At 48.3% G+C, this 23,183-nt stretch overlaps 1 protein-coding gene and 1 long non-coding RNA gene across 9 annotated transcripts in view; one reads left to right on the top strand and one right to left on the bottom strand.

Moving 5' to 3' along the window:
• Window positions 1-14,869, bottom strand: part of SOX13 (SRY-box transcription factor 13) — a 51,446-nt gene extending 36,577 nt beyond the window's left edge. For 3 of the 5 annotated variants that reach the window (XM_077157487.1, XM_077157488.1, XM_077157484.1), the window contains exons 1-2: window positions 14,751-14,867; window positions 14,357-14,604 (exon numbers count right to left, since the gene is read on the bottom strand). Coding sequence is in view for 2 of the 5 variants with exons in the window: in XM_077157484.1 (XP_077013599.1) it covers window positions 14,357-14,403 (47 nt within the window). In the remaining 3 variants the exon portion in view is untranslated. Of the gene's footprint in view, window positions 1-8,338; window positions 8,468-14,356; window positions 14,605-14,750 lie in introns of those variants that run through there. The other 2 variants (XM_077157485.1, XM_077157486.1) reach the window with 2 other exon arrangements.
• LOC143680910 (uncharacterized) overlaps window positions 13,373-23,183 on the top strand; it is a 29,592-nt gene continuing 19,781 nt past the window's right edge. The window contains exons 1-5 of one of the 4 annotated variants that reach the window (XR_013174234.1): window positions 13,495-13,651; window positions 13,778-13,894; window positions 16,613-16,736; window positions 20,293-20,363; window positions 21,275-22,524. This is a non-coding gene — a long non-coding RNA (uncharacterized LOC143680910). Of the gene's footprint in view, window positions 13,652-13,777; window positions 13,895-16,612; window positions 16,862-20,292; window positions 20,364-21,274; window positions 22,525-23,183 lie in introns of those variants that run through there. The other 3 variants (XR_013174233.1, XR_013174235.1, XR_013174232.1) reach the window with 3 other exon arrangements.

Genomic DNA, 23,183 nt, shown 5'->3' with positions numbered 1-23,183 from the left:
GAGGAATATGGGTCTAAGGATGGGAAGAGCTGATAGAAGGGGAACTAAATTATGAAAAACGATAGTTCCTTGATACCTTAAGCCAGTTCCCACAGAGCCATCACATACAATTGTACAGACTGAGCACTGCACAACTTTAGGGCCCTATTTACTCACACTTACATACTTATTACAACAAGTCTCCAGCAGACAGAGAGCAGTCAAGTTCATCCCTTGACTCCCTCAGATACCAAAGAGAAAGACCTACTGCCACCCACCTCTACCCCAAGCAAGATTTGACACAAGTCCCTGTCCTCTGTTCCCTGACCCCGTTCTGGTGCTGGGGAGTCTCCTGGCCAGGGGATCTGTGAATGAAGGCTGACCCCCTCATCCCAACCAAGAGGGGAGCCCTTCCCCTGCTGCACCACCTGTCCAGCCAGGGGACCCCACTAGATCCCATCATCAGCTCTTTCCCTACCCACTCCTCTCCCTCCAGCCCCCTGGGGAGAGAGGGGGTGGTTGAGACTCCTTGCTCACTGTGACACAGTAGGAGAAAGCCAATTTACAGAGAGGGAAGAGAGGGCAGGGGGATGTCCACCCACTGCCCTGCCCCTCTCCAGGCAGACTGGAACTGAAACCTGGATGCTCTGGAGAGCCTGAAACTGAGAAGAAGAGGCAGAAGAGGGTCTCCTCCTGCGTCTCCTCGGACTATTCTGTCTCTCCAGCTTCTCCTCCTTCCTCCCAGTCCACTCTCCCTTTCCTTCTTGACACTGGCTTACTGCAAGAAGCCAATGACATGCTACCTCTGGCCTGCCTCCTGGGCACCGCCTCGTCCCCCAGGAGATGTATGGGGCCACCACGGGCTCCAGAACTGCAGCCCTCCCTCCCAACTCACACACACACACACACACACACACACACACACACACACACACACACACACACACACACACACACACACACACACACACACACACACACACACACACACACACACACCCCTCTTCTCCACCAATCAAGGAAAGGGGAGCCAAGCAAGCCAGAGAAACAGCAGGAGCTGAAGGGGCTGTTCCCCTCTGCTCTGAACAGCTCCCTATTCATGTCCTCCTCCTCCACCTGCCTCAGAGCCCTGCGTACCTGTACAAGGGCTTCCTTCCGGCCCCTCCCCCAAGGACCTTTTATTCCTTATTCCTTTTCCACCCTCCTCCATCTCCCAAAGAACATGCCCGGAATCACAGCTTCACAGGACTGGTTAAATGACTTCGGGCTCCGGCAGTAGGGCTGTGGGTGGGAAGAGACTTTCTGCCCCATTCCCTCTCTCCACTTGGTGGAGGGTACAGGCCCTGCCTGGTGTGGCTAGGCAAGAGTTCATTCTTTTGAGCAGTTTAGGCCAAGGCTTGGCTCCTTTTCTAGTCTCCCCCCAGGTGCCGGGGCCTGAGCAAGAGGCCTCATGGGCCCAAATCACTCGGCAGCCCACCCCAGCCCAGAGCCCACTGAGAGTCCAGCGGTCCACTCAACTTGTCACTATGAATGGGACTGGCCCTTCTTACAGGCATCTCTCCTATTTCCTCAATGACCCTCCCACGAGAGACCCCTCTTTCTGCTATTCTAGTGTTGCTTCCATAGGCAAAACACTGATGACTTTTTCTGTTTCATTATCTGGAATTCTAGATATATTTTAAAGCCTTTTAATTCTGATCACAAAAGTAACACATTTGTTTGTGTTACTACTTGTGGAAACCATAGAAACATAGAAATAAGAAAATAAAAATGAGCCACAATTTTCAAAGTGAAGTCAACAAAGCACGTTGCTCTCCTGGAGTTGGGGAGGGGTCTGCTTTGCCTGCTGTCCCCCTGCCCCTGCCCCCTGTACTTATAAGGAACCACCCCCTGCACTCCCAGGCTGGCTGCTCCTTCAAAATAGCCACATCTGGCCCCATGGCACCCATCTCTGCCCCAACTCAACACAGGGTCATGGGATTGGCAGTGGGGCTGCCGCCAGCCATGCCAAGGAGCTGGGCCAAGCCCCAAGCCCCCCTCCCCCCTCTCCATGGTGGGGGATAGGGAGGGGGCTGGGGCCAAGGCCCTCTGGGAACTAGTTCCACAGGCTGCACATTCCATTCTGAGTCAAGCAGGGGGTGGGGCCTGGGGGAGGTGAGGCAGAAGGGAGAACAGTCTGGCCTTCTCTGGGGTGGATCCCCCAGAGAGCTCCAGGTCTGGCAGGGTTACAGACCAAATGCACCGGGGGGAAACCAACAGGGAGTGTCCCTGCCCCGTCTTAGGTGGCTCCTTCTTCTTTCTCTTCTCCTCGAGCTGAAACACGGAAACCCTACCTTGGATATATGTGTTCCGGAAGACAAAATGGGACGATGTGGGGGGTCAGGCTGCTACCCCTCCCCCCAACCCTACCTTATGGGGCTTAATGCCAAGGCCATTTAAATGCTAAGGCCACTGCTTGTGGGGGGAGGGGAATCTGGATGCTGTTAGCATCAAGCATGGCGGAATCCAGATTCATTGGAAGATGTATATCTGACTTCCCAGAGTGACGAAGGCCAAGGGCCTGGGTAGTAAGTGCTATTTAGGAAAAGAGGTTGCAGCTGGAGACATTGCTCTCATTTCGTCCTCCCTCTCCTCCACAACTCCCTACACACACACTCACACACATGCCCGCACACATAAACACCCCTGGCTGGAATCCTCAGCATCTGCACACAGACGTCAGCCCCTTCTCCTCTAGCTTGCCCCCAGGGGCACACTTGGCACTCTGAGAAGTCAGGCCACACACAGCACGTCTTCAGCCGGGCCTGGCCTTGGGTTTGCCCACCGATGGCCTTGGGAGGAGGCAGGGGAAACCCCGGCCACTTCCTTCTCACCCGGCAAGACTCTCGGAAGACCTGACCTCTGTGCTGTCACACCTCTGGGTCCACCCAGCTCTTCCCGGATACCACCGGAATCGGCCCCTCAGGGAGCCAGCAGAGGGGCCTCAGGGCTCTGAGGCAGGTCACAGAAACAGGAGTCTTCCTCCAGCAGGGAGGGCCTCCTGCCACCCCCTAGGGCAGGAAAGCCAATCTGCCTGGAGAAGCATGGAGAGGCAGGAGGTAACCACGTGATTCCAGCTGCCCACCATGCCAGAGGGACGGAGACCTTTTCCTAGGGCAGCTGTGCTGGCCTTTACCGTGAGGCTTCAGGCTTGGTCCACGGCATATAAAAGGTACCTAGGTTTACCTGGCTGAACGGAATTGGACATCCCACCCCACCCCACTCTAAGGATGAACTACCATTTATCACTGCTGCTCACAGAAAGTATTTGCATTTTTGATAAAAACACAGTCACCCTTGATCAGAGAAGCTGGCAGAAGTTGGAGGTGGCCCTGCTAAGCTGGCTGGTCGGCAATCTCCAAATCAAGTTTTCCCAAGGAGATGTAAGGAGGACCAAGGAAGAGGCAGTCATGTTCTTGTGGAGGAGGGGGTGACAGGAGATGTGGAGGTATCCTCCCTGGGCCTGGGCTCCCCACTTGGTGACAGGCACTGTGACAGCCTCCCTGGCTAACACATCCGGGTTCCAAGAAGGGGACTAGCAAAGGGTGAGGATCGCAGCGAGTTCAGGCAGGAGCGAGCCCTCTTAAGCAAACACTGAGCACAAAAATAACTCCTATTCAAAGCACGATTTACTGTGTGCCTGGCCGGGCCTTCCCAGCACAGAGCCCTTTTCAAACACTCAGCTTCACCCCTGAATGTGGTGGGGGAGGGGGTGCGCGACAGCAGCTACACTTGAATTCTACATTTTCCGGTGGCAGGTTCCTGACCACCTACCCAGTGAACTTGCCCTAGAAGGGCCCATCTCAAAGCACCCCCAGGGCGAAGGAAACCTTTGTAGAGTTGAGTGTCAGCCCCTCAAGGACAGGAGCACCTTGAGCCCCTGGAAGAATTGGCCTAGCTCAATTAAAAACTTGCCTGACGACAAACTGCATAGCCCTTACCGTTCACAGAGTGCTGCCGCAGACAAGCTCGGACTTGAGCCTCCCAGCCCTTCTAAGTGGTAAGTATTGGTGCTGTTATTGTCCCATTCCACGGATGAGCAACCAGAGGCTTGGAGACGTTACGGGGCAAACGTCTCTCCTGGCTCTAAATCTTTTTCACTATCCATATCATGTTGCTCCCTCATTCTTGCTAATTATCAAAATAGCAAATTGTCAGGGATGGGCCCTCCCCACCAGAGGAACAAAAAGCAGATGAAGAACGTAGGTGGAGCCTGAAACATTCCCAAAGCGGCAGTGCTGGAAGTCACCCTTCACCGTTACTGCCCCCCAGCACTCCTGAGCACCAAAGCTGAGCTGAGGGGTAGAGAAGGGGGAGTCTCTCTAGGCAAGAGCCGACTATCAATTAGGTGACTATCAATTAGGTAACGTTGCCTTCACAAGTCCTGTGGGGTTTGCCTGCCAATCTCCGATTCGTCCACCTAATCCAAATCATCAACTCTGCCTCCTCAATTCTATATAAGCTTCCTAACTGGCCCCTCTGCTTCCCTTCAAGCTATTCTCTATTTAGCAGCTGAAGTCATCTCTTCTTACAACTTTACTTTTCATGTATAAAAGTAATTCATGATGACTGGTAGAATATTGGAAAGATCAAGAGAGGATTAAAAAGAAAATAAAAATCACCCATATGCCTAGTATCCAGAGTCAACTTCTGCAAACATTAGGACGCACCCTTCTAGACATCTAAGGACATGTGCATGACGGGCATATGTATACATATACATACATAACCATCTTTACACAATTGGTATTATACTAGACAGCTTTATAACCTATGTTTTCACTTAAGTTCTTCTCATACATTTTTTTAGGTTTACGCTTTCCTTTTTTTTTGAATTAGGCTTTTGCTTGTTTTGTATAGATAATAGATGCACATGGTACTAAATTCAGAAAGAACAAAAGGGTCTACAGCAAAAAAAACAATCTTTTCTCCATCCCATCCTTCAGCCATCTAGTTTCCCTCCCCTGGGGCAACTATGATTACCATTTCTTGCGTACAATAATCTTTTAAAATCATAACTCATGTCACTCCCACTACTTAAAACCTTCCACCGGCTTCCCACAGCCCTGACATTAAAATTCAGGCCCCTAACCAGTCCTACGAGGTCCAGTGTGACCCGCTCAGGCCCTCCTCCTCCATTTTCTGCAGTCTCTCCCCTCCCAGCTCACTGCCCTCCAGCCGCATCACCGTTGCAAACCTTGCTCTGGCTTCAGGGAATTTTCATTTGCTCTTCCTTCTGCCTGGAATCCTGTTTCCCTGGTATCTGTGTGCCTGGCTCCTTTCCACCCTGCAGGCCTAAGCTGAGCTGCTCTCCCCAGGGCCGCCTTCACTGGCCTCCCAGTTTAGGGCAGCCCACCCGCTGCACATGCATCCTCTCTATCCCATCACCCTGTTGTATTTCTTTCACATCACATAACATGATCTGATATTTTCTCATTTTTAAGTTATTTATTGTCTAGAAAGAAGGGTCCCTGAAGGCAGAAGCATTACAAATCTTGTTCGCACCTGGAGCCCCACTGCCCAGCACGTAATAGGTGTTCAATAAATTTCTGTTGAAGGAATGAATGGGGGTGACTACAATGGCTAGTTCTCCTCACTGGAAACTGCCCACTTGCAGAATCTCCAAGCACCAAAAACCAACCCTCTGGCCACACCTGACACCCCACTTTCCCAACTCCTGGGGTGGGGGTTAGGGTGTCAGAGAAAGGAGAGGCAGGAGTTCATTGTCCAAGACCAGCACGGTTGAGCAGCAGTAGTCTGCTCTTCCTCTCTGTCACCCAGTTCACCCCATACCTGTGCTACCTGTTTGCACAGACAAGGAATCAGGCAAGGAGCTTGTGAAGGGCCCAAATTCCTAGAAAATCCTCCAACCACAACTGGAAACTTGGAGGTGAAACTTTTGTCCCTCACCTATCCAAAATCTCACATCAAGTCTGCCCAGGCAGCTGGGATATTCCAGGTTCCCAGGTGAGCCCCAGCGGCAGGTGACACAGAAGCTGTCTAGGGAACAGAGCTCCTCCAGGAACAGCCCAGCCCATCCCACCTGACTCTACCCCTGGGGCCAGAGACACCTGGGCTCCCTCTCTCCAGAAATTCACCAAGCCCCAGAGACACAAATGCACATCCAATCCTGAGCCAGTAGCTCAGGCCGTGGATGCTCAGGGGATACCTAGGGAGTTCAAAAAAAAAGCGCTTCCTTTCTGAGGCCTGTTTTCCACACAGAAAAACACAGCTGAACCAAGAATGAGGCAAAGAAGAGAATGCATTGCCTTTCTCAAAAATTGTGAAAGGAGGGAGGAAGGAAGGAAGGAAGGAAAAGAGAAAAAAAAACAAACCAAAAAGATAAAGACTCAAGAAAATGGAACTAAACAAGGTGAAGATGGGGAAGATTAAAATGTGACCTAAGAGGCCAGAATCAGGAAAGATGGAAATAAGTGTAGAGTCACTCTTGGTACCTTGGAATTTAAACAAGCTTCTCTTTCCCAGAATTTGGAGAACTATTTTAATTTATTTAGGAACACGATCACAGAGCACTCTCCTGGGCTCTGTACAACGTCAGTCAAATAGGGATGACAAAACAGCTAACACCCAGCACCAGGCACTGTTCTAGGAGTTTGTTTATTCAGCCTTTTAATCCTCAAGAAAATCTCATGTGGTACATACTGTTCATACTAGCCCCATTTTACAGATGAGGAAACTAAGATACAGAGAGGTTAAGCTAAAACATCGAAGTTTTCTCTCTGGTGGCAGCACCTGGAATGTAATTCCAGAGCCTTAGAATTTCATCGCTAGGCTCTACTTGGCTCTCAGTGCTCCAAGTAGGTGATTCCTTTCGTTCCCGGGGTTGACGCCTTCCAAAATCAGTAATCCCTCAAAATGATACTTTCAAAGTGGGGAGGGGGAGGGGCGGGGGCGGAATCTAGAAAAGTTAAGGGACTCGCCCAGGTTCACGATGTCCATCAGTGAGGAATTAAGACCGAAATCTGCTGAATCCCCGCACCTTGCGCTCCACTTCCTAAGGAAGCTTAGGGGAAACCAGGGTCTCTGTTAACCCCGCCCAGTTTAGCAGCATCTTCTCTGTCTTTCGCTAGACCTCCTCCCCAACGCCAGCGCCGCGGCGCCCTGCCCGGAAATTCCCGCAGAGTCAAAGCAAAACTTCCCAGGAAAACTCCCTGCCTTCCTCCTAGACCCTATTACAGAAAGCGGCTGCCAAGAGTTCTGGCGGAGTCCTCGCAGCTATCGTCGACCCTCCAGGGCCGGAGCCGCCGCTTGTGCGCTGGGGATCCTCCCGGAAAGGTCCAGGGCTGAAGTTCAAAATTCACTCCCCGCCCAGGCAGAGCTCGCGGCCCAGCCCGGGACTCCTCGGCAACCCCCACGTCTCTTGCCCTCCCCGGCTCCAGTTTAGAAATGGAGCCTCCAGCCTGGAAGACCGAAGCGGGCAGCTGGGAGAAGCCCCCAGGCGATCCCTGCGCGTCTGGGAACTCCAAGCAGCTCAAGCCGGCACGTGTGTGTGGTGTGGTGTGTGTGGTGTGGTGTGGTGTGTGTGTATGTGTGTGTGTGTTTACGTACGGAACGCGCGGGGTGAGAAAACAATGGCGAGCCGCTGGGAACAGAGCGACTACTACCCCCACCCGCCATCTCCCTATCCCCAGACGCGATTTGGTTTTGCAGTGAAATAGGGATGAAAACGTTCACCTCCGATCTACCAGGACTGGGGGTGGTGAGAAGAAGGCTTGGGGAGGAGGGGAGCCGGGGTGGTGAGCAGGAGCAGCCGGAACAGAAAACAAACAGGATGCAGCGCCCGGCTGGTCCGCTGGGGAAAGAACCTGGAATGGTCGGAAAGGGTGTGTGGTTGGCCCCCCGGCACCCTACACAATCAGCGGCTGGAACCTGCGTCTCGTCCCGGGTACCCGAGCCCCACGCCGGGCGCCTCGACTTCCCGCTGGGAAATCTTTGGACTGGGCTCAGAGACAGGCCGGTGAGAAAGACCTGGTGCCCGGGTCGGTCAGCGAGGAGCGAGGCCCCCCACGCTTAGCTCTCGTGGTGCGCACACATACACAGACACAATCACCCACGGCCTCACCCAGGCTGCCACCCCTCTCCACCAGGACCCGGGTCTGCCCGCGAAGAGCCCCACCCGCGGTGTTGCTGGGGGTAGCTGGGGACCCGTTCCTCCTCAAAAAACTTTGCCAAGGATGGAAACTCGCAGAGGAGAGAGCCGGCGTGTCCCCAGAAACGCCGGGGCGCGAATGTCAAACTTCGGAGGGCCGGGGAGAGGGGTGTCGCGGCACGCTCGGGGCGCAGAGCGGGGCGCACTTACTACTCTGCCCGGCGCCAGGCTCGGGGCTCGGGGCTCGGCGCTCCGCGCTCCTCCTCTTCCTCGGTCCGCGTCCTCTCGGCAGGCAGCGTGGGCTTCCCGCTCACATGCCCCGGCGGCGCAGCGGGCGGGCGGGCAGGGCCGGGGCTGCTGCGCTAGGAGGGGGCACGCCCCCCGCCGTCGGCCGGGGAGTCGCTTGGGACTCGGAGCCACCCTGGGTCCGCGCCCCACGAGGGGCCGCCGTCCGGGGCGGCGAGCCTGGGTTCCGGTCGGGCGGCGCCCTCCGCCGAGCAAGGCCGCTCTCTGCACTCTGCCCTCTGCCCTCTGCTTGCAGCCGTCTCCCTGCCTTCCGCGGTCCTGCTTCCCTGCTCGCCTGGACGCTGCGCCGGCCCGCTCGCCCCACTGGCTCGCCGGCTCTGCGCCTCGGCTCGGTCCGGAGTCAGGGCCCCCGAGGCTGACCGCCGCGCCCCGGGCTCAGACCCCGGCTCGCCGTCTCCGGGCTCCAGGACCCGCACAATTCAGTTCAGAGCCGGGACTAGGAGCAAGGCGCTCGCTGCTCACTGCTCGCTGCTCGCTGCTGCGAGGCGGCTCGACAGCCTCCGAGGAGAAAGAGGAGGGAGACAGAGAGCGGGCAGGGGGAGGAGGAGGGAGGGAGGGTGGAGAGATGGAGAAGGAGGGAGGGACAGAGAGTTCCTCCTCCTCCCTCCTGCCTAGTCCATCCAGGCATCCAACAGCTGGAAACCTCTGTTGGAAAAGGGAGAGCTGAGGTTCCCGGGCGTCGGGAGTGTGTGGGGTTGGAGCGAGGGGGTGAGAGAACAGAAGAAAGAAGGTGGATTCCCTCCCACCGCCCAGGTGAGAGGGTCGCTGCAGGGAATCTTAGCTCCCTAGAGCAAGACCTAAGAAGTTATCGATCCAGCTCCTAACCTCCTACCCTCTCCTGACAGATAGACTTGATTTGTTTTTGTTTTTGTTATTACCCCATTTTGGAACTTCCGTTTGGAACCCGATCCCAGCTAGACTGCTTCCTGGTGTCTAGGACCACTCCCTAGCCTGATCATTTGCACTTTCTCAAAAATTCCTTTATTTCTCCTGCCAGATTGGGCGAGGAGGTGTCTTTAAGTCAAGGTATTAAATGCCTGGCCCAGCTGGGGCTGAGGGTATAAGGTTGAATGAGATTTTATCTCTGCCCTTTTTAGACCCCTATTTTGTGAAGAGTTGGCTGAACATATAATTACAGATAAGATAAGACAACCCCACCAGGCATGGGAACCACCAAAGGGCACTAGGGTGTGGGGACAGGAATCAGACACTTCTTGGGATATCATCTGAGTTGGGTCTTGAAAGGACTTGAAGGAGTGGGCAGGTTAGAGGAGTGGCCATTGTGAAACTGCAAATAAGTCTGTACCAACTGTGTAGGTGGCCAGCATGGCACCAGGGGATGATCAAAGAAGTTGAAGTGGTTGGGGGCACCTCATGGTGCAGGCTCATGAGGCCTTTTAAGGGCTTTGGATTTCGTCATTTCCCAACCCCCTTGCTAGGCCAGCTCCTTCTATTCTAGGTCAGGTGCCCCACCCATGGGCTCCTGATGCCTCCTGATCATTTACCTGTCTCTGGCACTGGACTGTAAGCTACACAAGGGCAAGAATGTGTCTCTCAGGCTGATGGTTACATTGTTTGTGCCTAGGCAGAGTTTAACAAAGAACAGGCCCTTGATAAATATTTGCCAATCAGTTGGTTGATTGAAGGGAATGGGGAGTCCCTGAGAGATTCTAAGCAGGGCCTGTGATGCAATCATCTGACTTAAGGCGAGGAGCCTAGTGACCACTGTGTGGGAGGAGCCGAGGAGAATGAAAGCAGACCTAAGCTAAGGTGGAACAGAGAGGATGGAAAGGAGAAAACTGCTGCAGGTGAGGAGTTGGGGAAAGTCAATATTAATTTTCAGGGTCTGGTGTTGGATGACTGTGGATGAGCCATTTCAGAGACCATGAAAGAGTCACCTTGGTGCCACAGAGCCTCCCCTCCTCCCAGCTAACATTCCCCTGGTTGTTTTGTCTGGTTAGTTTTCTCTGGCCCTCTGATCATCTTCAATGTGGCACTCCAGTGTGGGTTCCTCCCTGTAGCTGTCCTTAGGCCTGGTGGTTGATGCAGATTGGGATAAAGAAAACAGAGATGGGGGAAGTGGACTCTCCAACATCCCCAATCCACTACATCTCATTTCGTTGACATCCACCCTTCCCAATCGCTGCCACCAAATTAAGAGTTTTTAGTGTCTGCCTATTGTGTCTTAAACCCTGTATTATTTTCATGTACCATATCTATTTGTACCTTAAAACAATTCTGTGAGCTTGGTATCATTATCCCTGTGTAGAGGTGAGAAAAATAAAGCCCAAAGTCATGGCCAATAAGTAGTGGGAGGAAGTTATCTGACTGAAAATTCTAGATCTTTCCACACAACCACACCATTTCCCAGGCACAACTACAAACCATACCATTTAACTCAGTTGAGCATTCCTTCCCTCCAGAAACACTCACTTCCATGACCCCACACTCTCATGAATTGCCTCCGACATCACTGGTTGCTCTTTCATAATCTCCTTTATTTATGACTTCCCCTCTGCCTTGTCTCCAGTTGGGAGTTCCCTGGTGCCTCGCTCCTGCACCCCATTTTCCTCTCTCTCTGCCCCCACCATATGGAAGGTATCCATTCCCATAGCTTTAAATACCAACTGTTTGCTGACGAGTCTCACAATTTTCTATTTATATCTCCAAGACTGTTTAAATGCATTTCAGGCTCACGTGCCAACCACACACTTAACGTTTCTATTCAAAGGTCTCACGGACATCCTAAACCGAATATGTCAAAATTGAACTTTTAATCCCCCTCCTCCGAGCCTGTTTACACCCTGTACAATCATTCCCTTTTCAGTAAAGGGCACTACCACCTCGTCAGTAGCTCCAATATTCTTGGAGTTGTCCTTGATTCCTCCTTTTCTGTCTTAACTGCAATTAGTGCATGCTGCTGATCTATCTCCAAAACTATATCCCTAATCCGTCCACTTCTCTCCATCTTCCCTTTCCCCACTCCAGCCTAGGCCACCATAATCTCTTACCTAGACTAGAACCGTCTCATTGCTTTTGAAAACCAAGACCACCTGCAGCCACCTCATTTAACTAAGGCTGGTTACATGGGCATGACTTTAATATCTGCTCCAGAAATTTCTTTCCCAGGAAGGTAAGGCCTTAAACCAGTAAATAACGACATTATTTGCTTCAAGAATTTACTGAAAATCAATTGATCCGAACAATAGGTTTCTCTAACAGCCCCTTTCTTTGTTCAACAGTTCGCTTAACTGGACAAAAAATACCAGTCTATCAAACAATTCTTTTTTTTATCAAGACTCTCTTTAAGACCACCCCCTCACTGTGTTCTCCAATCCTAAACTGTTATATCACAAATTTTGCCCAATCCCAGTCAGATCCCCATATTGAAAGATCCTCCTTAAACCAGACTATAAATCTAATGAATATCTTCCTTTGACCTCTCCCTTCTGGGATATCATTAAGACTCTGTCAAGGTGAGGCTCGCTCTTCCTGAAGCAGGTAATAAATTCAGTTTTGCTTGATCAGTAGGTTTCTGGTGGTCTTTTGGGGCATCAGCAATGCTCTCCTTTCCTTTCCAGTCCACTCTCTGCAGTAACCAGAGTAATCTGGCTGATTAAAAGCCTGCACAGCATCCCTCCACACTTAGAAGACCACCCTAACGCATTAGCCTGGCCTGGAACTGTAGGATGGGGGCACACCTCTCTCCCCAACCTCCTCCTCCAGGCGCTATTTCTCTCTCCCCACATTCTAGCTATACAGATCTTTCAGTTCCTCAAAGTTATCAAGCCCTCCCCAACCTCAGAGCTTTGCTACCAGCAGTTCTCTCCACCTGGAATGCTCTTCACGAACTATGCTTTTCCCGGAACAGGTTCCTTTTTATTCTCAATTTTCAACATAAATGTCCCTTCCTTCACCTCTCCTCCTCCCCCTATTGCAAACCTCCCCAACCTCTACCCCACTATTATTCTCTTTCTCAGCCCCCTGTTTGCTTCCTTCATAGCACTTCCCACGGTGGATACTTAGTTTTTTCTGTTTTCTTATGCTTTGTGTAGGCTCTGTGAAGGATGGACCTTGTATGCCCTATTGTCCATTTGATTTTTCAGAGCTAAACACAGAGCTGGACCCATAGTTGAGACTCAAAAAATATGTGCTAACTAAATCACTTTGATTGGTTCCAGTGAGTATGGTCTCTAACCCACTTTGCTTGGCCAGCAAGTCTGGCTCCCAAGACCCTGGTGAGAGCTACTGGGCCAAGATCTGCTGGGTTTGCACACATTTCCTCTAACCTCCAAGGTTAGGGACGAGGGGTAAGATTCAAATGACCATGGGAAAAGTAATAGAGGGTTAAATTCTCACTGTGGTGTGAATTGCCTTCCTCATGACACAGGGTGAAGGAGAGAAAGTGAGCTGAAGAGCTGGGAGGAGGAAAGCGCAGGTTGACTTCCCTGCCTCACTGCTTTGCCCAAGGCCCATCCTGCTCTTCCCTTCAACCACCCACACCTAACCAAGGGTGATTCCCCCGCGAATATTAGAGAGGGCGCTTGTGGGTCGGGACAGAGCAGACCTGGCCTGGTGGAACTTGCCTAGGAAGCGGCTCTCCACTCTCACACCTACTGAGCGGGGAAGGGCTTTCCCACCTACCCATAGCCAGGGACGTGTCCGAGGGGCCCAACTTAGGTGGGCCTTGCTCCATGGCTGATTCCACAGGAGCAACTTTTCGGAGACAAACCCTGCGTTCAAGTGAACCTTTAGTGGGGTTCTATGCAGTTCTGCTGGGGCTTTTCCAAAAAGTCACACTCTGATGTGGAAGTTTCTTGAGAAAATAATAGTGTATTCACAGAACATGCTTGTTTCATTTGCCTATCAGAATGTGGGAGGCAGGAATCGGCCTTCTAGAACTATCTCCGCCAGCTCTGTCTTTGCGCAATGGAGGAGACTGAGGTGAAGAGGAGAGGTGTCTTGCCCAGAGTCACAGAACATGTTCATCATAGAGCCGGTGACTCTTAGTCATAGCCTCATATCACAGGCCCTGTGCCATGCACATTTCTGGACAACTTCCAAGTGAGAAAGCAGCTTTCTGAGGGCAGGCCCAGGAGGCCTAGGATAGATTGCTCTCCTTTGGGGGTGGCCCCATACCAGCCCCTGCTCCTCCCAGCCACACCAAGCCACTCTCACTACCACCCTTGTCCTTCAGGCATGCGGGCTTCAGACACGGTACAGCCTGTCAGCTCTAAATCCAACCTCCCTTTTGCCAGGGCCATCTCAAGCCCTATATTCTTCATCAAAATAGATTCTGCCACTCCAGCCCACAGTCATTGCTCCTTCTTTATGTTTTGGCAGATGCTGGGAGGCACCAGCATTCGGCAACTGAGTACCTATCCTGAAGGGGTCCACACTTTATACACAGGACCTCTTTAATCCAACAATCCTGTGAAGATGGGCAGCTTCATTTTACAGGTAAGAAAAATGGCATTCAAAGGGGGGAGGAAAATTTCTAAGACCACATAACGAAGGGACAAGAGCTAACATTTGAACTCAGGTTTTCTGCTATATCATGCTGCTTCTTGTGGGTTTTATGGACCTGAGAATCTGAACTGTATGCACTGGTACTTGAGTATCACTCAACAGTCTGTGTGACAGTTAGCCTCCTTCCCCACTCTGGACAACTGTCTCCTAAGGACAGTCAATCCATTACACTTTACTCTAAACATCACCAGCCTCCTCTCCCTAACACACTTGCATCCATGCTCATGGGGACCCCACATTGTGCATGTGCTCAGCCAATGCCATGACTTAAGTCCTTTACACATATACGTACACTACACACACACTTCCGAAACGTCTCCATTCTTGTCTCCATGTGCTTAGCTACCACGGAGAACTGAGCTTAGGGAAGAGGGTTGGAGTAGTCATTCTCACCTCCAGAGCTGACGTGTGCTCTCTCTCTCTCTCTCTGCAAACTTCATTATTTGAAGTCCCAATGATGGGGGTAAAAATCAGGCCACATGTCTTACTGATCAACTTCGAATGGGTGTGGAGCAAAGCTGAGGCTGTCTCCCTTCCCTTCACAGGCACGTGCACACGCGCACACACACAGGGTCAATTTCTTCTTTCTTCCTTCTATTCTCCCCCACCTCTTCCCACAGAGGGGTGCCATTAGACCCCACCTGAAAAGGCAGCGGATTGAGAGAGGGAGGGAGAGCGATGAAGAGGGTGTTTGCTTCCCAGCAGCCTGGGCAATTTAGAAAACCCTGCGGCTGCCTGGTCAGTCCTCCTCACTCCACCCCCCACCCTCTGGCCTATAGTGGCCCACCTCCAATACCTGACTTTATTTTTTTTTTATTCAGCCTTCTTTCCTGTCTAGGGGAGACCTAGATCCCCATCTTGGGAGGGACTGGCAACAATTAACAAAGGCACCATGGAGTAAAGACAATTAACAATCCAGAAAAGAGGGGAAAGAGAGGCTTTGTTCTGGTCTCCATGGCAATGGGGGGGGGGCAAAAGAGGAGGAGGAGGAGAAGGGGCCATCCAGAGAGACTGATACTTTCACTTTCCTTTCATCCCTCCCCTCTCCCGCCCCCTTGGGTATCTGCCAGGGAGACTGAGGGGATCTTGAAGGGACAGGGCTAGGACAGGCCAAGTCTGAAGGCTGGGGATTCGAGGTGGGTGACTCCGAAGTTTACGTCCTAGCCAGGAGCTCACTAGGGAGTTAAAGCCAGTGAGAAAGCTTTCAGGCCCAAATGAGAGCCATCTTCCCCTTCCTTCCCTCTTTTCAGAAGAGCTCATCAGTCCTTCCTCCTCAGAACATGACGGAATCAGGAGGCAGGACTGGCTACATAATACGCAGGGCCCAGTGCAAAACAAAAAGGTAGAGACCATTGCTCAAAAGTTATGAAGAATTTCAAGACAGCAATAGCACAACTTCAGGTCAAGTGCAGGGCCCTTCTGAGTGTCGGGGCCCTTTGCAGCTGCACGGCTTGCATGTCCAGGAAGCTGGCCCTGTTGGGAGGTGGCTTTTTCAGGCCTCTCTCCATTGTACACAGTTCTGGGCACCACCTTTGGAGTAAGCAAGAAACCAAGTACAGAAAATTTATTCCTAAGAGTGGGCTGTTGTAGTGACCAACAGTGGCCAGTTCTCCCAGGTTTCCTGTTTGGAAAAAGGAGAAGACAATGAAGGACCCTGAGCTCAACCCCTGCTGCAGATCATGTTTTCTCCTTTGAGGGGATTTAGAAGGCCTCCTAATGTGTTTCTACCTGGAGCAGAAGTTTCTAGGCACGAGAAGCCAAGCCTGCCAGCCCACAGTTGGTCTCTCTGTCCATCATAAGAGACAGGCTGCCAGGATGATACTTGCTGTTGGCAACCCTAACATTACAAGGAAAGACGGATGAGGGGCTCCAGAGCACTGTTCCTCTAGGGCTCAGCTTTACTACCCTGTGAGTGCAGGTGAAATGAGGACTATGAATCAGAAACTAAGATCTAGGGGCAAAAAGTCAATTCCTCGGAAGCCCAACACCAGGCAAGAGGTCAAGTGTACGGTCCTGCACTGTGCCCCCAGTGCCTCTGCCTGGACAGTGGCCTCCCAGGGACTCCTTGCAGGATGCTTATAGCCTGGGAGGGTTGCGCAGCTTTGAGGCAGCCAGAACTCAAAGAACATTTCTGCACGTACAGGAGGGGCAGGCTTTTGTACCTGCCTCGTCACATTATTTTAACTTGAAACGAAATTAATCTATGACCGTTTTTCCCCAGAGCCCAGTCTTTTCAATTTTTTTAAATTTCTTTTGTATCAGTTTAACACATTTTATTGTTTTAATCCCTTTGGTCTTTTATTTTACTGGTTTTAATGGTTTTACTTGTCTCCAACATTTTTAATCTCTGTTTTGTCTTTCTTCTGGTTATTTCATACAATTTTCGTTCATCTCATCTTATCTTCTAGACTTATTGTAATATCTTTTTATTCTCCATCTTTTATTTCTAACCTTTGACTTATCAAGTCTTTGTTCTATCTTTTAATTTCTTTTTAGCTTATTTGGTTTTATTTTTCATTCATATGATCACTTTTTTGTTTGCTACCTCTTTTATTTTCCAGTTTTTACCATCTTTTTATTTCTTTTTAGTTTATCTTTTCACTGATGGTTATATTATCTTCCATTTTTTACTGTTTTCAATTCTCTCAGGCTATTAAATGTGGAGGCTGGAAACACAACCCTCGGGGAGAACAGCGGGGGCTGGCTGAGGCCCTAACCCAAGAGGCTGGCTGACCAACCTTACTGAGCTGCGACTTCCAGAAATTCCTAACAGGTGCCCCATTTGCTCCAAAGCTGGCTCCTCCTCTCTATAATCATTGCTGTGTAAAATTCAGTAGACCTGCCATCTTCGCTTCCTAGAGCTGCCCTAATAAATTACCACAAAGTTAGTGGCTTAAAACAACAGAAATTTATTCTCTCACAGTTCGGGAGTCTAGAAGTCTGAAATCCCGGTGCTGGGAAGTCTGTGCTCCCTCTGAAACCTGTGAAGGAGAACCCTTGCTCGCCTCTTCCCAGCTTCTGGTGCTTTGCCAGCAGATCCTGGCATTCCTTGGCTCGCAGGTGCAACCCTTCGCTTTCTGCCCCTCCAGCATCACATGCTTTGTTCCCTGTGTCGCCCTGTATCTCTTCTCCTCTGCTCATGAGGACACCAGTCATCCTGGAGTTGGGTCCACCCTACTGTGTCTTAACTTCCCTAGAACCAGTCTTTTAAATTGTTTTATTTCTTTTGGTATCAGTTTAACACTTTTTACTGTTTTAATCCCTTTAATCTTTTACTTTATTAGTTTTAATGGTTTTATTCATCTCCAATGTTTTAAATTTTCATTTTGTCTTTCTTTTGGTTATGATAGAATTTTCTCTTATCTCATCATATCTTCTAGATTTATTGTTATTGTAATATTCCAAATAAGGTCACATTCACAGATACCAGGGATTTGGACCTGAACATATCTTTTGGGGGGACACAATTCAACCTATGATACCCAGCAGTAACACCTTTGAACTACTGGAATAGGGTAGCCTTCGTCTCACATCATAGGCCATCAAACTGCTCTGTATGCACTCTATCATCTAAAATGTCCCCTTGCTAGACATTAAACCAAGCTTATAAATAAGGCACGCTACTTATCAGAGCGGTAGGAAATTTAAGTCAGGGAATGAACTCAACACACCTCTCCAGGCTTAAATTTAATAAGAAGCCAAGTGCTCTTGACCCTTACATGAGAGTACTTGGGAGGGAGCAGAATGGACGGTCACTGGGAACCCTTACATGGAGCTGTCTCCCATTCATTCATTTGATAAATCCCCATCGAGGACCTTCTGTGTGCTCTCAACTGGATTGGGCAACGATGATGAAGTGAAGAGCAGAAAGAGCTATGGTCCTTGCCATCATAAAGTTTAGGGTCTAATAAAATGATGCTTACCTGAATATTAGCAATCTGATTTGCCTCCCTTCCTGGCAAGATTACAGGGGGTACTTATGTCAGAGACTGGTAGTTATTCCCACATTTCTGTTTCTCCCTTCTGGAATAATACAAGTTTTAGCTGAAAAAATGATTGCTAATCTAAAGACTGCATTTCCCAGCCTCCCTTGCAGCTAAATCAACCATGTGCTTAGGGGCCACCCTGTGGGATCTAAGTGCAAAGTGATACATACAACCTCCTGGTTCTGCCCTATAGGACCTAAGCAGAGTGACATATGCAACTTCCTGATCATGCCCATAAAAGAAGGGTACATTTCCCCCCATTCGCTCTTTCTCCGTTCTGCTGGCTAAAATGTAGGCATGGTGATAGGAGCTGTAGCAGCTGTCCCAGACCAAAAGATGAAAGAGGGTATTGAAAATGATAGAACAATGGGTGAGGAATCTGGGTTCCTGATAATATGGAGTCCCCATAAAGCCCGGTACTACTTGCTTGTTCTTGGACAATTATGTAGAAGATTAATACACTGCTATGTTGTACAAGCCACTGTGATATTGGCCTTTGTTACAGCAGCTGAATTGGTTCTCTTTGGCATGTAGCTCTCCCCAAACTCCCCCTTACTTTGAGAGTCAAGGAGTATATAGCAAACTTGGAATCATATGCTCCATTCTAATTCTTTAGAAAAGAATTAGACATATCCCTGCTGAATTAAAATATCCCTGCAGGGTTACTCTTACAGGCAAAAAAACAGAGCCCTTCTTTGTCACCTAGGCACACAAGGGTAGGTATACTTCATGGCTGGGCTTCTGAGTCTAGACAAGCTTCTACCCTGAGTCTCCTTCTCCCTTAAGAGAGAATAAGTTGTTTAAATCCCTGAAAAGTAAACTAGACCTTACCATAGCCCAAGCACCCCTAAAGAGAGGGATGGAAAGATCAAAGGTGAGGGTGGTGTTATACAGAGAAGATAGGACTTAATAAATGAATATGAATGCTGAATCATTAAGTTGATATCTCTTTTCAGTCTCCAGTATTTTAGAGCAGCTGGAAGTAAAAACCTAAAATTGTAAAATTGTAACCCATGTCAACTGTGAAATATGTTCTACAACTAATTGTGGTGTGCTGTGCTTTGAAATTTATAGCTTTTTGTATATATTAGTTATTTTTCACAAAAAGGGAAGGAATAAAAATAGATTGTGATGATAAAATATTTAAGCCCTCTAGGCTCCTATATTCTGGAGCAGCTAGAAGGAAAAATATGAGAGGATAGTATGGGAGCCCATGACAAACTCGGAGATCTGTCCTGTAACTACTTGTTGAAGAGTGCTTCAAAAACTATTGCTTTTTTATTTCTTTGCTTTGTATATAAGTTGTGTTATACAATACAAAAGTTTTAAAAAAAAAAAGTAAACTAGGCCTTAGCACTAGTTCCCACCCTAAATATATTTTTCATGACAAACTATCTACATAAGCTGAAGAACCCATTCTGCTAAAAGCAATCTCTCATCGGTGGAATCTACACCTATAACCTCACTGACCCCCTCTTCCCTTACCAGCAGTCTGATTCCTCTATCAATCTTCTTCTCCTGGTTTAGAATTCTGAGTTGGCCCTTGAAATGTTTAGGTCCATGCTCCCTTGTCACATTTACAGTAACTGCTTCAGCGGACGTGGGCTGACTCCATGAGCTCTGCCCTTAGCATCCTCAGCTGCTGGGGAGACCTGCAGGTCCCCCGACACAGACCCCTCTGTAGAGCAGCAACCCTGAGAGCATAGTGCTGCCCCTCCTCAGCCTAGTGACAGCAGTCCCTTATCCCCACTCACCTCTGTCTTGTTTACTGCTGCATCCCCAGTTTCTGGATTCGATGAATTAATGGTCAAATACTGCATAATTCCAACTATCAAAGGATAATGGTTAAATCCTTCAAGAAAACTCCGTAAAGCTGCCTCCTAATATCCAAGATACTTCTTCTAGCACGGGGCTGGATAAAGTTCTCAGTAAAACACTCCTCTTGTATTATGTTTTTTTTTTAGAGGTGGGGGTGTGCATGGAATTGAACCCAGGTCTCCCGCATGAAGCGGGCACTCTAACCACTGAACTACCTGTGCACCCCTCTTGTATTACTTTTTCATTTAGAACGTAACGGTATGAAGTTTATAAGGGCGACTAGATTCTAGGAAATAATGTCACCTCTAAGAATTAGGGCTTTTCTTTACAGCTGCATGTGGAAATGAGGCAAAAGTGAATGAGCTATTTTAATCTCATAACTAAATTTTCACATTCCTGGATTAGGAGTGCAGCCTAGACAAGGACAATAAATCCATGAGCAAAAAGAGCTGTAATCCTTGCTGTCACAGAGTTTAGAGCTTAATAAAATGATATGCACCTAACTATCGCCAATCTGATTTCCAGGCAAGATTACAGGACGTCCTTTTGTCGGAGATCGCTAGTTGACGGCGGAAGGTCTACAAGACTATCTGGTAGTAAGTCTCCAAAATGGCCCCCAAAGACCCCCACCTCCAGCTGTTCCTGCCCTTGCCCTCCAGCAGTCTCTTCCCACTGAGAGTGGGCTGGGCTTGAACTCATCTCTAACGGGTAGAATAAGGCAGAAGTGATGGTGTGTGACTCTGAGACCGGGTTGTAAAAGGCAGTGTGGCGCATGGACGGTTCGCTCTGGGGGAAGCCACTTGCCACACCAAGCAGCCCTAGGAGAGGTCCGTGTTCACAGACTTCCTGCCCACAGCCATGGGAGTGAGCCTGGAAGCAGAGACTGCAGTCCCAGCCAAGGCGTCAGAGACTGCAGCTTCAGCTGCCACTTGACTGAACCGCATGAGAAAAACCCTGAGCCAACACAACTCAGCTAAACTGCTTCTGGGTCCTGACCCTCAGAAACTGTGAAACAATATATTTTTATTGTTTTACGTGCCAAGTTTGGAGTGATTTGAGAGAAGATGCCAATCAGTGTCAATAAGACAACTCCAGAACTTGTAAACATATTTACCTTCTGAGGATGGGATCAACCACCTGTTAAAAAGGGAGTTAGTAAAAGGGAAGCTGATAGAATATCTATTCTTGGGAAAGCAGGAATACTGCTGGCACAAAATTAGCTAATTCATTGATTGTTGGCTGCTTTTTGAGACTAGTATTGCTTTCTATTTGTTTTATTTAACAAATATTTAGTAGATTCACAAAATCTACTCTTTCTGGAGTGGGAAAAGAGTTATTTTGCCAGGAAAACCTATTTAAAAGTCTTCCCTGACTATCCCCCATTCCTACTGCTTTAGTCTGATGGGCTGCCAAAAGCAATATGCAAGATATGGGCTGGCTTTTAACAATGGGAAGTTATTAGTTTAAAATCTTATAGTTCTGAAAACATGAAAATGTCCAAATCTAGGTATCATCGGGCGATGCTTTCTCTCCGAAGACCGGCTGCTGGTGATCCTGGACTCCTCTGACATGTGTCAAGGTGAATGCCAGCATCTGCCGATCCTTCCCTTCTCTTCCAGGTTTCACTGCTTTCATTTTCTTGGTTCTGTGACTTTCTCTCTTAGTTCCTGTATCTTTTTCTCTCTCTGAATTTCATCCTGTTATGAAGGACTGCAGGAAGAGGATTAAGATCTACTCTGAATGATATGGATCACATAACCACACACACAAGAATGGATTAACTCTTAGAACATAATCTTCTGAGGTCCATAAAGCCTCCAAACCATCACACCCACCTTCATCGTCACTCCATCAGAGTTCATCATTCTTTCCTCAGTACTTTCATGGCACCCCGGGAACACCTCTGTTATGTCTTGTCCCTACATTGTCATTGTCTGATTACTTGCTATCTCCTTCAGTAGGCTGGGAGATGTTTTTTCAGGCAGAAACTAACAGAGAGTCTCTGACCTGTAGTATTAGCTCAACAAATGTATCTAACAAGAATAAATAAGAATATATTAATAAATGAAGCCATGAACAAATGTATTAATGAGTTGGCCTTAGAAGAAAACTGAGTGGCCTGGGAAAAATTCTGTCCCTCTTATGCACTTCTGTTTACCTATAGAATGAAGGGGTTGGACAAGATTATATCTAAAGTCCCCTTTTACTCAGACCTTCTGTAGAGATATGATTGAAGATGGGAATGGAAATCTATGCCCTTCTACGACTTTCAGGAAGAAAATAATAAAGAATGGAAATCAGTGAAATAGAAAACAGACCAACAATAGAGAAAAATCAATGAAAGTAGAGCCTGGTTCTTTGAAAAGATCAATAAAATTGATAAACCTCTAGCTAGATGGATCAAAAACAAAAGAGGAAAGACGCAAATTACCAGTATCTGGAATGAAAGGGGTGGAGGTTGGCATCACTTCAGATCCAACAGACATTAAAAAGATAAGAAATGAGTCTTTTTATTCTATAACAACTTTATAGAATACACTTGGGAACTGGATGAAATGGACAAATTGCTTGAAATAGGCATATTACTCAAAACTAGCCTAAGAAGAAGTGGAAAATCTGAATAGCCCTATATCTAGTAAAGATTGCAGTCATAATTGTAAAAAACAACAACAACAACAACAAAACACTTCATGGGTGAAATTCTATCAAGAATTTATGAATGAAATAATACCAGTGTCATACTAATTGGTTTAAGAAACAGAGGAAGAAGGACGATTTCCCAATTCATTTTGTGAGGCCAGCATTATCCTGATATTACAGGCAAAGATTACAAGGAAAGAAAACTACAGACTAATATCCCTCATGAATATAGATATAAAAGCCTTAATAAAATTTTAGCACATCAAATCCAGCAGTATATAAAAAGGATAATACATCAGTACCAAGTGGAGTATCCAGGAATCCAACACATACAGTGAGTAAAAAAGAAACCAAATTATCTTTATTTACAGGTACTATGATACACATGTATGGAGAAAACCCTAAGCAATCTACGAAAAAATAACAGTTACCAGAACTCAGACATGGATTGAGCATGTTTGCAGAATAAAAGAATATACAAAAATCAGTTGTATTTCTATATCCAAACAATTGGAAAATAAAATGAAAAGGTGCCTTATACAATAGCATTAAGCAATGAAATACTTAGAAATAAATTTAATGAAAGATGTGTAAGACAATTACACTGTAAGCTATCAAACATTGTTGAGAGAAATTAAAGATTTAAATGATCGAAGAGATATGCCATGTTCATGGATGAGAAGACTAAACGTCGTCGGAATAATAATTCTCCCAAAATTGATCTATAGATTCAGTGCAATCCTAATCACAGTCATCCAGGAATTTTTGCAGAAATT

The sequence above is a fragment of the Tamandua tetradactyla genome, chromosome 4 (genome assembly GCF_023851605.1).
Source record: "Tamandua tetradactyla isolate mTamTet1 chromosome 4, mTamTet1.pri, whole genome shotgun sequence".
NCBI lineage: Eukaryota > Metazoa > Chordata > Mammalia > Pilosa > Myrmecophagidae > Tamandua > Tamandua tetradactyla.
The sequence above is the reverse complement of the archived record's forward strand: the minus strand, read 5'-3'. Positions and strand labels throughout refer to the sequence as shown.